Below are 14,195 nucleotides of genomic sequence, written 5' to 3' on the forward strand. Positions count from 1 at the left end.
AACTGTTCTGGAACAGTGCTGTAAATACAACTTAACCACTGATTTCTAGTCGTGTCCTCTTTTGGAAGGCCAAACAAAGTAGTTTCGCTTTCACAATGAAAAACACACAGTGCCTCCACGACATGGCGGCGGCGGCAACAACAATACTACAGCGAGAATAAAAGTTACTCCTTCTTTCTTTGCGTGAACATTTGGGTGGCGTTATGCAAATCATCCCACACAGTGACGTAGACATGTGGGGGTGTGTTTAAACGAGGCGTTTTAGGAGGGGGTGGACAAGTCTTAACTTTTTTAAAGAATATCTCTTTAGGTTTGAGACTTTGAGAGTTTTTGCAATTTTATGGGTCTTATCTATGCATGAACAGCTTGTAACACTCCAAAGAGAAAGGAAAACTTGAAATTGCATCATATGACCCCTTTAAGATATTTTTTATAAAATTCTGAAGATGAACAAAGGACATACGAGTTTGAAATGACATGAAGGTGAATAGGGCCTAATTAATGACAGAATTTTCATTTTTGGGTGAACTTTTAACATTACAGCAGTGTCCGTCGTGTTCGTCAACTTAAAGCAATATTTAATATACACATTTTATAGTGTCAGTTATAACTGTACATGCTGTAAACAATTTTACAGCATATATTAAGCTTAATGTAACATTGATGCTAAATAAGACTTAAAAATAGAAGAAAAACAACAAACAGTATACAAATCAGAAAAAAGATTATGGAAATGATGGACAGTAATCGCATATGATTGCACACTGTAATGGACTGCATAAGGGTAGTTTAGGTTATTTTTCTGTACTAGAATACATAGAAAATGTAACTCTTCCAAACTGGCTTACAATTCACTGTTTGAACTCTAAAGTAAGCATGCATCAGGCAAGGAGCAAGGACAAGGTTGACTCAAGAAAGAAATGACAGGATTTATGTACTGTGCAGATGCCTTTTGAGAGAGAAAAGCTTCTGTATTTCACTGGATTATTTTACATTATGTAATGTTATTTCTTAATACTAGAAATGTGTAAATGGTCTTTCAGAATTATGCAGACACAGTTACATCAGATGAGTGGAAAAGTACTCTCCTGCCTGTGGCCTCGTTGCTTGTGCCTGATTTTCCCTCTGGGGTAGCTCTCTATGTAATCAGGTGCGCTAGAGGCCTCAATTTAAGCCAGCGTACAAGGGCTGCCAAGACTTGCCCGTTTGCTGCTTATTTTCACTCATATCTCAGCCTCAAGAGCCAGGCTACAGATGCGAGTGTACGGTTCAGGGTGAAAATGTGAGCTGGAGGTTGCAGGGAGGTAATTCATCTTCAGATTTTCACTGGAGGATCAGTGTCCGTTTTGTACAATAATCTACACAGATTTGGCATTGATGCTCATGGCTCCTCCATTATACATTATAATAAGAGAGATTCATGCCATATACTGGTATTGAATGATCTGGCCAAACAATAAAGACGAGGCTGGACACACATTCTGGGCTTGTCAGATCAAACACAGCTGCCCATGTACCCTCAATAACCCTGCACCGTTTTTGTAATTTATAGTACCCCATGTCCTAGATTTCCTCTCAACAAACATCAGCAGAAAGACATACTAATTGTGCCTGAGAACTTCTCCTGTAAAACAACATTGACAATGACAACTCAAGGCACTCTGAGGAGGCTGTGATAGTTGGCCACAGTGTGTGAAATTTGGAGTTACGTGCTATAATGCCCGTATTGGCAGTTACATTGCACAATACACTGACTGCACTCTTAAAACGAAAGGCTCCAAAGGTTTTTTTTTTTTTTTTGCAGCGATGCCATAGAAGATCTTTTTTTATGTTCCTCAAACAGAACAGTTCTTGAAAAAACAACAGCTCACCCCAAAATGATAATTTGCTGAAAATGTACTCACCCTCAGGCCATCCAAGATGTAGATGAGTTTGTTTCTTAGAAATGTACCATTACAGCACTTGCTCACCAATGGATCCTCTGCAGTGAATGGGTGCCGTCAGAATGAGAGTCCACACAGCTGATAGAAACATCACAATAATCCACAAGTAATCCACACCACTCCAGTCCATCATTTAACATCTTGCGAAAAGCTGCGTGTTTGCAAGAAAAAAATCCATCATTAAGGCATTTTGAAAAAGTTCTCGTCTGATTTCATGAGAGAAATATGCACAAATAAAGCACCGTTTACAGGAGAAAAGTCAAAAGCAGCTCTAAACAAATATGTGGGTGGATTTCGAAGTGAGAGGACACCAGGAGATGGACTTTTTAACTGGATGAAGCGTTATTATGGATTATAGACAAATATTTTGGACAAAAGCGACGGTTTGAAGTTAAAATGCCTTAATGATCGATTTGTTCACAAACATGCAGCTTTTTGCTTCACAAGATGTTAACTGATGGACTGGAGTGGTGTGGATTACTTGTGGATTATTGTGATGTTTTTATCAGCTGTTTGGACTCTCATTCTGACGGCACCCACTCACTGCAGAGGATCCATTGGTGAGCAAGTGATGGAATGCTAAATTTCTCCAAATCTGTTCAGATGAAGTAATAAACTCATCCATATCTTCGATGGCCTGAGAGTGAGTAAAATTTCAGCAAATAATGTACCTTTATTTTTTAGAGTATGGCTCATAGTCTGCGTGGAGGAGAAAAAGAAGGAAGAATATCGCTCCTGTATAATTAGATAAAGCCACTTGTGACTATCATATAAGAACTGATAATAATGTGTGATGTACATTAAAGGAATGGCATGCCAAGGGATTCAATTAAGATGATGAACTGTTACAACCACTGAAATGCGTTAATCACACAAACTTTCACTCTCTGATTTATAATATGTCATAACCACATTTGGATAATAATACATTTGTTATTATATAAAGGCCTGCATTCAATTAAGGCTTGGTTGTTGAAACAATACTGAGAAGCTGAAAGTACATCAAGATGTCAGACTTTGTTTTTCTGACTAATCGCTGGCTCAGCATACTATTGTGCTGCGTTGTACTACATCTTATTATAAAGACTGCAAACAGACAGACTTGGTTTAAACCTCAAAGTCTTGAACACAAGCTTTGATGTCTGGTTTTCATCACCAAATTAAAGGTGCATTTAGGAGTTTGGTGCTAATTTAAAAAGTTTTACAAATTATGAAACAAATTGTGTTTTTGTGAAGAGTCAGCTGAATGGTGTACATGCACATTAGTTGACTGTACTTACAATACTTTTCTTTAAAAAGTGTTTTAATTATATATACACACACACATATATATATATATATATATATATATATATATATATACAGTATATGTTCTGGGTCTTAAAGAGTGCTTAAGCGAGCACGTTCATGACTAAATGCACTTTGTAATAATGTCAAATTACGGTTAACTTTTTTTTTTTTTTTTTTCATTTAAGCAGCCTGGTTTACGTAAAATACATACGAATTATCATGAGATCACGTTGGATGACTTGCAACTCCATTATAAACAGAGTGGAGGCGCTTGTGTTGTGCTCGTGCTGCTGTTTTTAAAGTGACCGAAAAAAATAGGAATAACTGTGTGGTTTGAATTTACTGCTCTACTGGTCTTGAAATGTGACTGAGAAACTTTCTGTCCTTTCGCTTGTCATCACATGCTGTTGTTACTGGTTAATTGCAGCAATGCTACTTTAATTAAGGGAAGTCAGATGGAGACAGGGATCGGTATTTTATTTTAGAAGAGTTAAAGCTGACTTTCAGAGAGTGACGGTTGTGTTATTGTGGTCACGGTGTCCATGTGGAGAATATCTCCAGAGCGGAGCTGTTTATGACACGGATCAGCAGAGTTTAATGAAAATCAGGCCAGGCTACGGGCTAACTGTTCTGTCTTTGTCTGTGTGCTCTGGTCCTTGTCTTTCCCTGGCACTTGGGACTGCTTATGATAGCAGCCAATTCCACCATGGCTTCTGAGGTTTTGGGATGCTTGGCTTCAAGTGACAGGTCTACCCTTTACTTCTCCCCACTTCTGGCTTTCAGCATCTTCTCTCGTTCTTGGATAGTAAACCAGCATCTCCTCCCAGCTATGATGACTATATTTTCATGGCTGTGTCGTCATATTTATGTTGATATTTTGGGTTTTTAACCATCCACTTTTCTTTGATTAAAGAATTACAGACAGAGACACAATCATTTTCCCACTGTTCTCAACCACAGTGTTGTTTTAACATTTAGGCTCTAATTTTGATGTCCTCGCAAAACAGTTTGTAGCACCAAACACTATTCTTAGACGTATTAAACCGAAAGCAGGTTTTTGCAGTGGGTGGTGAAGTTAGGGATAGTTCACCTAAAAATGAAAATGTGATGTTTATCTGCTTACCCCCAGGGCATCCAAGATGTAGGTGACTTTGTTTCTTCAGTAGAAAACAAACTGAGATTTTTAAGTCAAACCGTTGCAGTAATATTCGAAAAGACATAATAGGGGCACTTTAAGAAAAGTGAACTTCTATTTAACTTTTGGATATCTACATGAAATGAATCCTAATAAATAATGTCACTGACTTGCCAAAAGTGGTGGTGAAATCAAATTATCCTTTCAGAAGAAACTCACAGCTCCTGCCAATAATTACAGTAACATCCGAAAAAGAAGAAACCTGGTTTTACAGGTTTCACAGAAGCAAGACTTCAGGTCAGTAAGTGCGACGGCATGCTGAAAGACCGGGTTTGTGCTAATGCGGACTGTGTGGTTTGTCGTTTATTCAATCTGTTTTCCGATGACAGCAAAGACAGGACTGAAGCACCATGGAAAAGCCCAGGGAAAAGCACAGAGAAAAGGGGTGTGAAAGGCAGCCAGCTGGAAATAAGTAGAGCTCCCAAAGTTCTTGGAGAATGTTGAACGGATTTTCAACACTTGTCAGCAGCCCCGTATAACCATGAAGAAAGTGGCATCGATCTACTTGAATGAAACCTGTGGTTCATTCTTAGCAAAACACAAAATAAACTGTTATGATAAAAGGAGACAAACTTGTTATTTCACTGTTGTATTTAAAAGTGATGACAGGTATAGTGATACTGGATGATAGAATGTGTCTCGTAAATGCTGTAGATTATTGTTACAGCAAACAAGGTAAATTTACTCATGACAGGCTTGAATTGCCCTAGAAATTGGTATCCAATGGGTCAAGGTTTCGCAATTTAGCATGGTCAAGTTAGCCCCTGCTGGTAGATGCTGTAACTACACCATTTGGATTAAACACACTTCTTTCTCCATACAGGAGAGCGCTGTAGGAATGATGTAGTTTTGTAGGCCAAAACGTGGAAAGGATTTCGCATTTTAGCACTTTCAGTTCCATCATCCTGAATTGAGTGGGTTTTTGAATGGGTTTTCTGGATAAATGCCTAAAATGAGTGTTAGGGGTAAATGCATTACAAGTAACTCGAGTTACGTAATCAGATTACTTTTTTCAAGTAACTAGTAAATAAATGCATTACTTGTAAATGTACAACAAAATATCTGTAACATAAGTTACTTTGTTTGTTTGTTTATTCACTGACACCTGTCCCCATGTTGAGAGAAATTGGGAGTGAGGTTCCTGCAGCCTAAGGCTTAATAATGACATTTTTGCTGTGAAAACTTTACAGTTTACAGAATGCATCACTAACACCCCCTTGTGAGCTTTTACTTGTCTTGAGAAAGGTGGTTGCTAACAAGTGTTTAAATGGGACCACAGAGGTTGTCGGGGATGTTAAACATCACTGAACAAAGTGATGTCTTGGGGAAGTCGTGGCCTAATGGTTAGAGAGTCGGACTCGTAACCCAAAGGTTGTGGGTTCGAGTCTTGTACCAGCAGGGATTGTAGGTGGGGGGAGTGAATGTACAGCGCTCTCTCCCACCTTCAATACCACGACTGAGGTGCCCTTGAGCAAGGCACCGAACCCCCAACTGCTCCCCGGGTGCCGCAGCATAAATGGCTGCCCACTGCTCCGGGTGTGTGTTCACGGTTTGTGTGTGTTCACTGCTGTGTGTGTGCACTTTGGATGGGTAAATGCAGAGCACTAATTCCGAGTATGGGTCACCATACTTGGCCACATGTCACGTCACTTTATATTTTATTTTTTTTATAACAGGTAAACTCAAATACTTGCTAGTTACTTTCACAGCCATACCGTGTTTATAATCACACTCTTGCAAACTATTGTAACTAATTGTAACTTTCAGCGGAAATGTTTTTTCAATAAAGACTAAAAGTAGTTTAGTTATGGTGACTATGAAGTCATGTGGCTGTGGTGTAGTTTGTTTTAGGGCCGTCAAACGATTAATCGCAATTAATCGCATCCAAAATAAAATGTTGTGCTGCTTAATATTGCATTATATTACGTATATAGAAATATACATGTATATATTTTTAAAATATTTATATGTGTGTACACAGTCGTGGTCAGAATTGTTGGTACCCTTGGTAAATATGATCAAAAAAGGCTGTGAAAATAAATCTGCATTGTCAATCCTATTGATCATTTATTTTAAAAATTTACAAAAATCTAACCTTTCATTGAAGAATAAGAATTTAAACTGGGGGGAAATCTCACTGTGAAATAATTGTTTTTCTCTAATACACGTTGGCCACAATTAATAGTACCCTTTTAATCAATACTTTTTGCATCATCCTTTTGCCAAGAGAACAGCTCCGAGTCTTCACCTATAATGCCTGATGAGTTTGGAGAACCCCTGACAAGAGATCAGAGACCATTCCTTCATACAGAATCTCTCCAGACCCTTCAGATTCGCAGCTCCATGTTGGTGCGTCTCCTCTTCAGTTCACCACACTCATTTTCTATAGGGTTCAGGTCAGGGGCCTGGAATGGCCATGGCAGAATATTCGTTTTGTGCTCAGTGACCCATTTTTGTTTTTATTTTGATGTTTGTTTTGGACCATTGTCCTGTTGGAAGATCAACCACAGCCATTATAAGATTTTTAGCATGGACAGTCAGTTTAAATTTTTTTATCTGTTGTTATTTTGATAAAATCCATGATGCCGTGTATCTAAACAAGATGTCCAGGACCTCCGGCAGAAAAATACACTAACAACATTAAAGATACAGCAGAATATTTAATTGTACATATGGGGTCTTGAGTGTTTGCTGCTAAAATCTCATTTTTTAGTTTTATCTGACCATAGAACACAGTCCTGATTTAAGGTCCAGTAGTGTCTGGCAAATTAATATGCTGGAGTTTGTTTTTGGATGAGCGCATTTTCTTTTCTTGAACCCCTCCCAAACATGTGGGGATGTAGGTGCTGTTTGACATTTTTTTTTAGGCTCAACTAATCTGTGCTATTCTGCAGCTACGATCCTTGGAGAGCCTTTAGTCACTTAAACTCTCCTCCTCAACGTGCATTAGGACGATATAGACACACGTACTCTTTCGGGAAGATCTTTAGTTGATTGGAAATTCTTAATTATTGCCCTGATGGTGGAAATGAGAATTTTCAATGCTCTAGCGCTTTCCTTAAAGCCACTTTCTAATTTGTGAAGCCCAATTATCTGTTGCTGCACATCATATTCTTTGGTTTTACTCATTATGATGGATGATTAAGAGCATTTGGCCTTTGTTTTCCCTCATATTTATATTCCTGTGAAACAGGAAGCAATTGCTGGATATTTTCATGTTCATAATCACCCTGGTGTGCTAAAAATTGTAAATATGAATGGGAATATACTTCAGAGATATTTTACATAGGCATTTTACATTAATACCCACTTCATAGGTATTTCTAAGGTTACCAATAATTGTGACCATTGTGTATTAGAGAAAATTATTTATTTCACAATGTGATTAATTATTATTTTTTTTACTTCAATTAAAGATTAGTTTTTTAAAATTATTTTAAATGAAAGATCAAATGGATAAAAAATGCAGATTTATTTTCACAGCCTTTTTTGATCATATTTACCAAGGGTACCAACAATTCTGACCACGACTGTATATATATATATATATATATACAAGGATATATATATAAATATAACAATTTTCATATATACATGCATGTGTGTGTATATATACATAATAAGTACACACATATATTTTGCAAACACAAATTTTTATTTTGGATGCGATTATTCGCGATTAATCGTTTGACGGCCCTAGTTTGTTTATAACCTACATTTAGCTTTTTACTTCTGCCGATTGAATTTATGCTTCAAAATTCATCAAATTTGAGTTAATTTGTAAAGATGATCACGATGAACAAAACATGTAAGAACTATAAACTTTTGTCAGTTGTCAGATTATTGCTATCTTCTGCAATAATCTGAAAGCTAATGGAAAAATCCTGTTGGGTTTCTGTCGAGGGAATCTGGGTGATGCTAACAAAAATAAAAATACATTGCAAGTACTTTATTTACAGCCATTCAGAAATAGACCTTTTGCCAGTTTGTTTTTTTGAAGGGCTCTTAAAAACATGAAATGAATTATTTTCCTTTGAATCTGAATCAGAACTTGATTACAAACACACTCGCAACAGGTTATTAGTTCTCTCTGACAAAATATGCCACCTACTTACTGCTCTGATGAAATACTTTTTCTGGTAATTTACAGACTCAAAGTGTTATCCTGTTATGATGTCTTTCCATTATTGCATAAATGCATCACATTCACAATGCCTACGGCAACACCATAGTAACACGGTGGCAGTTTTTTGCTAGCTGGGGACATGTCTTCACAGGTGAGGAGAAAATTGTATTGAACTTGGCGCAATTTAAGCATTACTCATGCATTAGCTATGATTAGTTTTGCAAGTGTGTGTGTGCTTATGAAATTATTGGTTTGACAAAGAAGAGATCTTACTGAATAAGTGTAAACAACTGTAGTTCTTGTTATTTGGACAGATCCGTTCATTGTGGCTACTGTTGCCAGGGGGGCAAATATTTCTTGTTCCATTTTTTTATTGATGTATAGACGCTCACTAAGCCCCTCTGCTGCTGATGATGAGTCAGACTATCCCTCCTGAACGCCTGACAAGCACAGCTGCTAACTTTAATTTATTTCTAACCTACTGAGGGAGGGAGAAATCAAGAGATAGGCTCTTAAAGGGACAGTCCACCCAGAAATTTCGCCCTTGTGTCATTCAAGAGCTGTTTGCATTTCTTTTTGAAACAGGAACTGTTGGTAAACAGGCAGTTTCAGCACCTATTGACGTCTGTAGTATGGACAAAAAATACTATGGAAGTTATTGGGACCCAAAACTGTTTGGTTCCCAACATTCTTCAAGATATCTTATTTTGTGTTTAACAGAAGAAATAAATGCATATAGTTTTGGAATGACTCGAGGTGAGTAAACAATGACAAAATATATTTTGGATTGAACTACGGGAGTTAGGAAAGTTTTAATTCTGAGTATTTTGTAAGTAGTAGTTTCAGATTAGTTAGCTCACCAGTCTTTAAGGTGTCTGTTCATTTTACTCTTTGTTGATTCATCTTTTTTACCCTGCCCATCACAATTTGTTTTCAAATTCTTTTCCTGAACAGCTTTTTATGTTTGTCCCTAAGTTGGGTCTTAACAATTCCTTTAAACAACTACATAAAAATGTAAAAGATAATATTTATACTATCACAGTGGGGCAATGGCAGAATAATGCATCTTCTTTGCAATGATCTGAAATTACTTATCTAAAACTACTTAAAAGTGTTTTGCATGTTTGGACTGCGATTCAGAGTTTTGTCCTCCTTGTACGGTTTTTTATTATTATTTTTAATTCTATTATTTTTGCATGGGACAATCACACTTCACAGTTTATTATGGTCTGTATATTACAGTCTATGGTATATTACAGGCATGGACTGTATATTACAGTCTATTATGGTCTATTATTAATTGTTCTAACTGTATATTCAAGGAGAAATTAGTCAACAATATGAAAGCATAACAATCGCCCTTCCTGTCATGGGAAAAGCTTCATTATGGATAATAATAAGCATTTGGCGCCCTCTGGTGAACATTTTTCTGCACGTATTGGTCTAATTTATTCTAGCTTGCTGTTATTGACTTTATCATCATAGCCGAGGGCCTTTCTACAAATTTTCAATTTAATTCCATTTCAATTTCATTACTAAACAAAGTAAAAGATTTGATAAAAAGACAAGTTTACAAAAAAAAAAAACCCACAAGTCTAACATAGGAGTTAACTGCAAACACACATTTTTTTTAACAAGAGAAACATGATACATTAAAAAAAAAAGTGGTGAAGGATTTTCTTTGAAACAATTTTCACACATATTGCTAGCAAATTTCACAAATAATTACAAAGAAATGGCAAGTGACGCACTGAATTAAATGTGAATATTAAGTAGAAAACTGAAATAGTAGTTTCTTGAAAAATCTACTCCAATAATCTGTTTTATTTAAAACTTAAAAAATCTTTTTACAGTGTATGATATAACAAAACAATGATATTTAAGGCCTAGAGAAAATCTTCATGATATTTTCAAGTGGGAGGAAAAAAAAAAATCCAGCAGCCCTTTTGTCTACATAAGGCAGACCAACCCTCATGTGTTTGACATCTGGTATCTGATTGAACCATGAACCCATGAGAGCTGTTGAATTGTAATGGTTATGCAGGCGCCCTGCCATGTCACCATCCAATAAATTAGACAATCATTTACCAGTGATCTCAAAACAAAATATTTATATACTGCTTGGAGGCTTTTTATTGTCTGTTAATTTTTAACTCAAATTACAATTTTAATTGTAATTAAATGTTAGATTTTAACGCTATTATTAAGCATTATTCACTAAATGTAAAATACAAGGACTCCTCATCCATAATTGTAGTGTCTGTGCGTATATGTGTCTATCAGCAGAGGTCTTCAGTATATAAAGTTATTTATGTCTTTTTAACTGAGGACCTTTATACATGTGGTTAAAGGCACGTGTGAACAGTGGGCATGGTGAGACAGTTGGACATTTCTCTTGGCATGTCTGCTGCTTGTCCATGTGTGAAGACCTCCGGTTCGGTGTGTGTGGGTAGCAGGGGATCTTCAGACAGAGCTGATGCATTCAAAAGATCAGAATGACAAAAGTGACATTAATAATGCAATTAATGAAGTAACATTGAATTGAAGATGCTTTGCAACAATGTATTGCAAAAAAGTGCTATACAAATATAAGGCAGCTTGTCTTAGCCATGCAATCAATGTATGAATGACTTTTTTTCTCACAATTTTTTATTTTCTTTTTACATTTTGTGGCAGAAACAAACAAAAAAAAAACAGAATTCCGAGATGTAAACTCAGAATTCCGAGAAAAAAAGGCAAAATTGTGAAAAGTAAATTCTGATAAATTCTGAATTGTGAGATTTAAAAAAGACATAATTGTGAGATAAAAAGTCGCAATTACCTTTTTATATATATATGGGAAGTTATCATTTATAGTTCAAGATTCCAGCTTTTCAAGCCTTATACTTCATCCGAACATAAATATTCTGTTATTACACAAAGCTATCATATGACTTTAAAAGACTTGGAATATAGTTCATGGGTCATATGGGCTATTTTTATGCACTGTAAGAAAAGCATCAGTAGAAAATGGACAAGGTGCTGGTAATTATTTGCCAGAACCTTTACAGATATTTCCTTTAACCCTAAAACACAACGCAAAAATACAGTTAAAATACCTGAGATAAACCAATATGGAAAATTAACACAGTATATTGGCAGTATTTCTTATATGGGAGAAGCTCCTGGTCACTGCTTTCATCGTATGGGAATCAGCAGCATGGACATTGTGCAAAAAATCTTTTTATGTTCCATGGAGATACAAAAAGTCATATGGGTTTGGTACGACACACAATGTTGATCTTTGGGTGAAATATCCCTTTAAACTCTATAGGATTGACAGTTCCACTACCTGTGCTTGAGATACTCACAGGCGGGTACAGGAAGGATCACGGATGTGAAGTTAAGCATTGGGATATGCTCCGTCAGTATTCCTCTGGAGAGGACAGACTCTGTAGCTGTGGTGAATAAAAGTGGCTCAGGATTTGACTCTACAGAACGGTACAGAAAGGTAAAAAAGCTACTGTTTTATTCCATTTCCAACCTGTTCATACTTTAACTGTAAGTCTGAAAGGGCCTCCATTCCCTCAGAGAACTAATGGTGGGTCTTATCTTAAGCCTGAGAGCTTAGACTGAGACAGATGGACTCTGGACTGAAATCTCCTATGGAATCTTAACCAGCTCTGAAGTTTATGCTAGAGAAAGCATAAACGGTAACTTTACAGTAACTCTCCATGATGTCTCCAGACCGGCACTGCTCACCTAAATCCAAGAGTTTATATACAGATCCTAAATCGGCAGTATGGCAACCCAGAGGAACATTTTATAGTTCAGGAGAATTTTTGGAATTCTCAGCTATCTTAGATTTTTGATTGAATTTTGTCTCATATGTTCCTCATTAAATTCCTTCAGAGAAATAAACATAGAGTAGAGAATTTTTTTGACATACAATATGAGTGTAAGCGTGAATAGAGCACTTATTACACAAATAATTCACATTGAGAAAATATAATTGAGTGCAAATTGACTATAATGTTTTCGGACACTTAATTGTTACAATGTTAGCTACTAAAATGAAAATGAACTAAATTAACTTGTATTATAGTTTAAATTTATATTAAATGCAATTAGGTGAATTTTAGAGTGCTTTTTGACACACTTAAGTAGGAGTTAAGTACATACCTTTTCATAATTTTATTGTCTTTCAAATATGGTTGAAGTGTACTGCTGAAGCATTTATGGTAAAATAAAATATACTTTAAATGTAATTTCTATCAAAACTATGTCATGTATGTAAAATATTTGTAATTACACATTTGTAATGATAAAGTTGAAATTTAGTACATTTAAAAGATATTAACTTTACATGAATAATGACAGGAAATGTATAATAAATGTTTAATAACAGTACTTCACATAAGATTTAGTATGTTCATCAAAATAAGAGTACTTTAAAGCACAACAAAATATTATTAATATAATTATTAAAACATAATGTGAAATTTACTTGAAAGTAAAATTCATTTGACATGAAAAAAAATAAAAAATAAATAAAAAAAATAATTATAAAAAAAAAGTGTACTTAAGTGTGTTAGGTGTGGCCACTTAAGTTGCCTTTTATTTCATTAATATTATATTATCTGCAAGTACAGTAATTAAAAAAAATATATACATTTAAGATTTAAAAGTACACTACACTTAAAAATAACGGTGCTTCAAAAGGTTCTTCACAGCGATGCCATAGAAGAACCAGTTTTGGTTCCACAAAGAACCATTCAGTCAAAGGTTTTTTAAAGAACCATCTCTTTCTTACCTTTTTATAATCTGAAGAACCTTCTTTCGCCACAAAGAACCTTTTGTGAAACAGAAAGGTTCTTCAGATGTTAAAGGTTCTTTATGGAACCATTTAGACAAAAAGGTTCTTCTATGGCATCGTGAAGCACCTTTATTTTTAAGAGTGTACAAGTGCACATTTAATTCAATCAAGCACTTCTTTTTTTCAAGGGTAGCCTTGTAAGAATTTGATGAGAAATTAGTTCATCATCTTTTTTAATGGAGACACATGTAAGATTTTGTCAGGAGACAAATCTGGGAAGCACAAGACTTCAGCAAGTGTCTTAATTTGCTCTCCATTTAATCTCTCGTCTGACTAGGAGACATAATTTGTGATTTTTCTTTCCTTCGGGACAAAGCACATTCGTTTTATACCTGATGCTGGCAGTGCTTCAGATCCTCTGGATGCTTCTTCTCCCAGGAGCATCTCCATCAGCAGGCTGTCCACACTGGCTTTGCCCAAGAGACGCATCAGCTGCAGCTGCTCCACCATCTGCCAGGCCACACTCTGGAGTGTGGTCAGCAACAACAACAGCTCCCCAAACCGGCCTCGCTGCTCGCTCGTGGCCTCATCCAGCAGCACCTGGGCCTGGAATCGCAGTCGGCGCACTGCCTGAGAGCACTGCAGTCCAGGACAGTCTGAAACATACACAGAGTTCAATGACATCAGTTGCAAAACAAAGTTAATTGAGAGATGTATCAAGAGTGGATGTATTGGATAGCCGAGATTTGTATGTGCATGTCTGTCAGAATTTCTGTGAACATTTTTATCTGTATAAGCAACAGTCTCAGACAGATTATTAAACTCTTTGGACAGATGGCTGCAATT

At 36.2% G+C, this 14,195-nt stretch overlaps 1 protein-coding gene across 1 annotated transcript in view; it reads right to left on the reverse strand.

Moving 5' to 3' along the window:
* Window positions 1-10,399: 10,399 nt before the first annotated feature.
* Window positions 10,400-14,195, reverse strand: part of LOC107659102 (hepatocyte nuclear factor 4-beta-like) — an 18,094-nt gene continuing 14,298 nt past the window's right edge. Inside the window, exons 8-10 of the mRNA XM_016447930.1 lie at window positions 13,742-14,005; window positions 11,905-12,024; window positions 10,400-11,027 (exon numbers count right to left, since the gene is read on the reverse strand). Of these exons, the coding sequence (XP_016303416.1) occupies window positions 10,900-11,027; window positions 11,905-12,024; window positions 13,742-14,005 (512 nt within the window). The 3' untranslated portion in view covers window positions 10,400-10,899. The remainder of the gene's footprint in view (window positions 11,028-11,904; window positions 12,025-13,741; window positions 14,006-14,195) is intronic.

This window comes from Sinocyclocheilus anshuiensis, unplaced genomic scaffold, assembly GCF_001515605.1.
Source record: "Sinocyclocheilus anshuiensis isolate Anshui unplaced genomic scaffold, SAMN03320099.WGS_v1.1 scaffold87, whole genome shotgun sequence".
NCBI classification, from domain to species: domain Eukaryota; kingdom Metazoa; phylum Chordata; class Actinopteri; order Cypriniformes; family Cyprinidae; genus Sinocyclocheilus; species Sinocyclocheilus anshuiensis.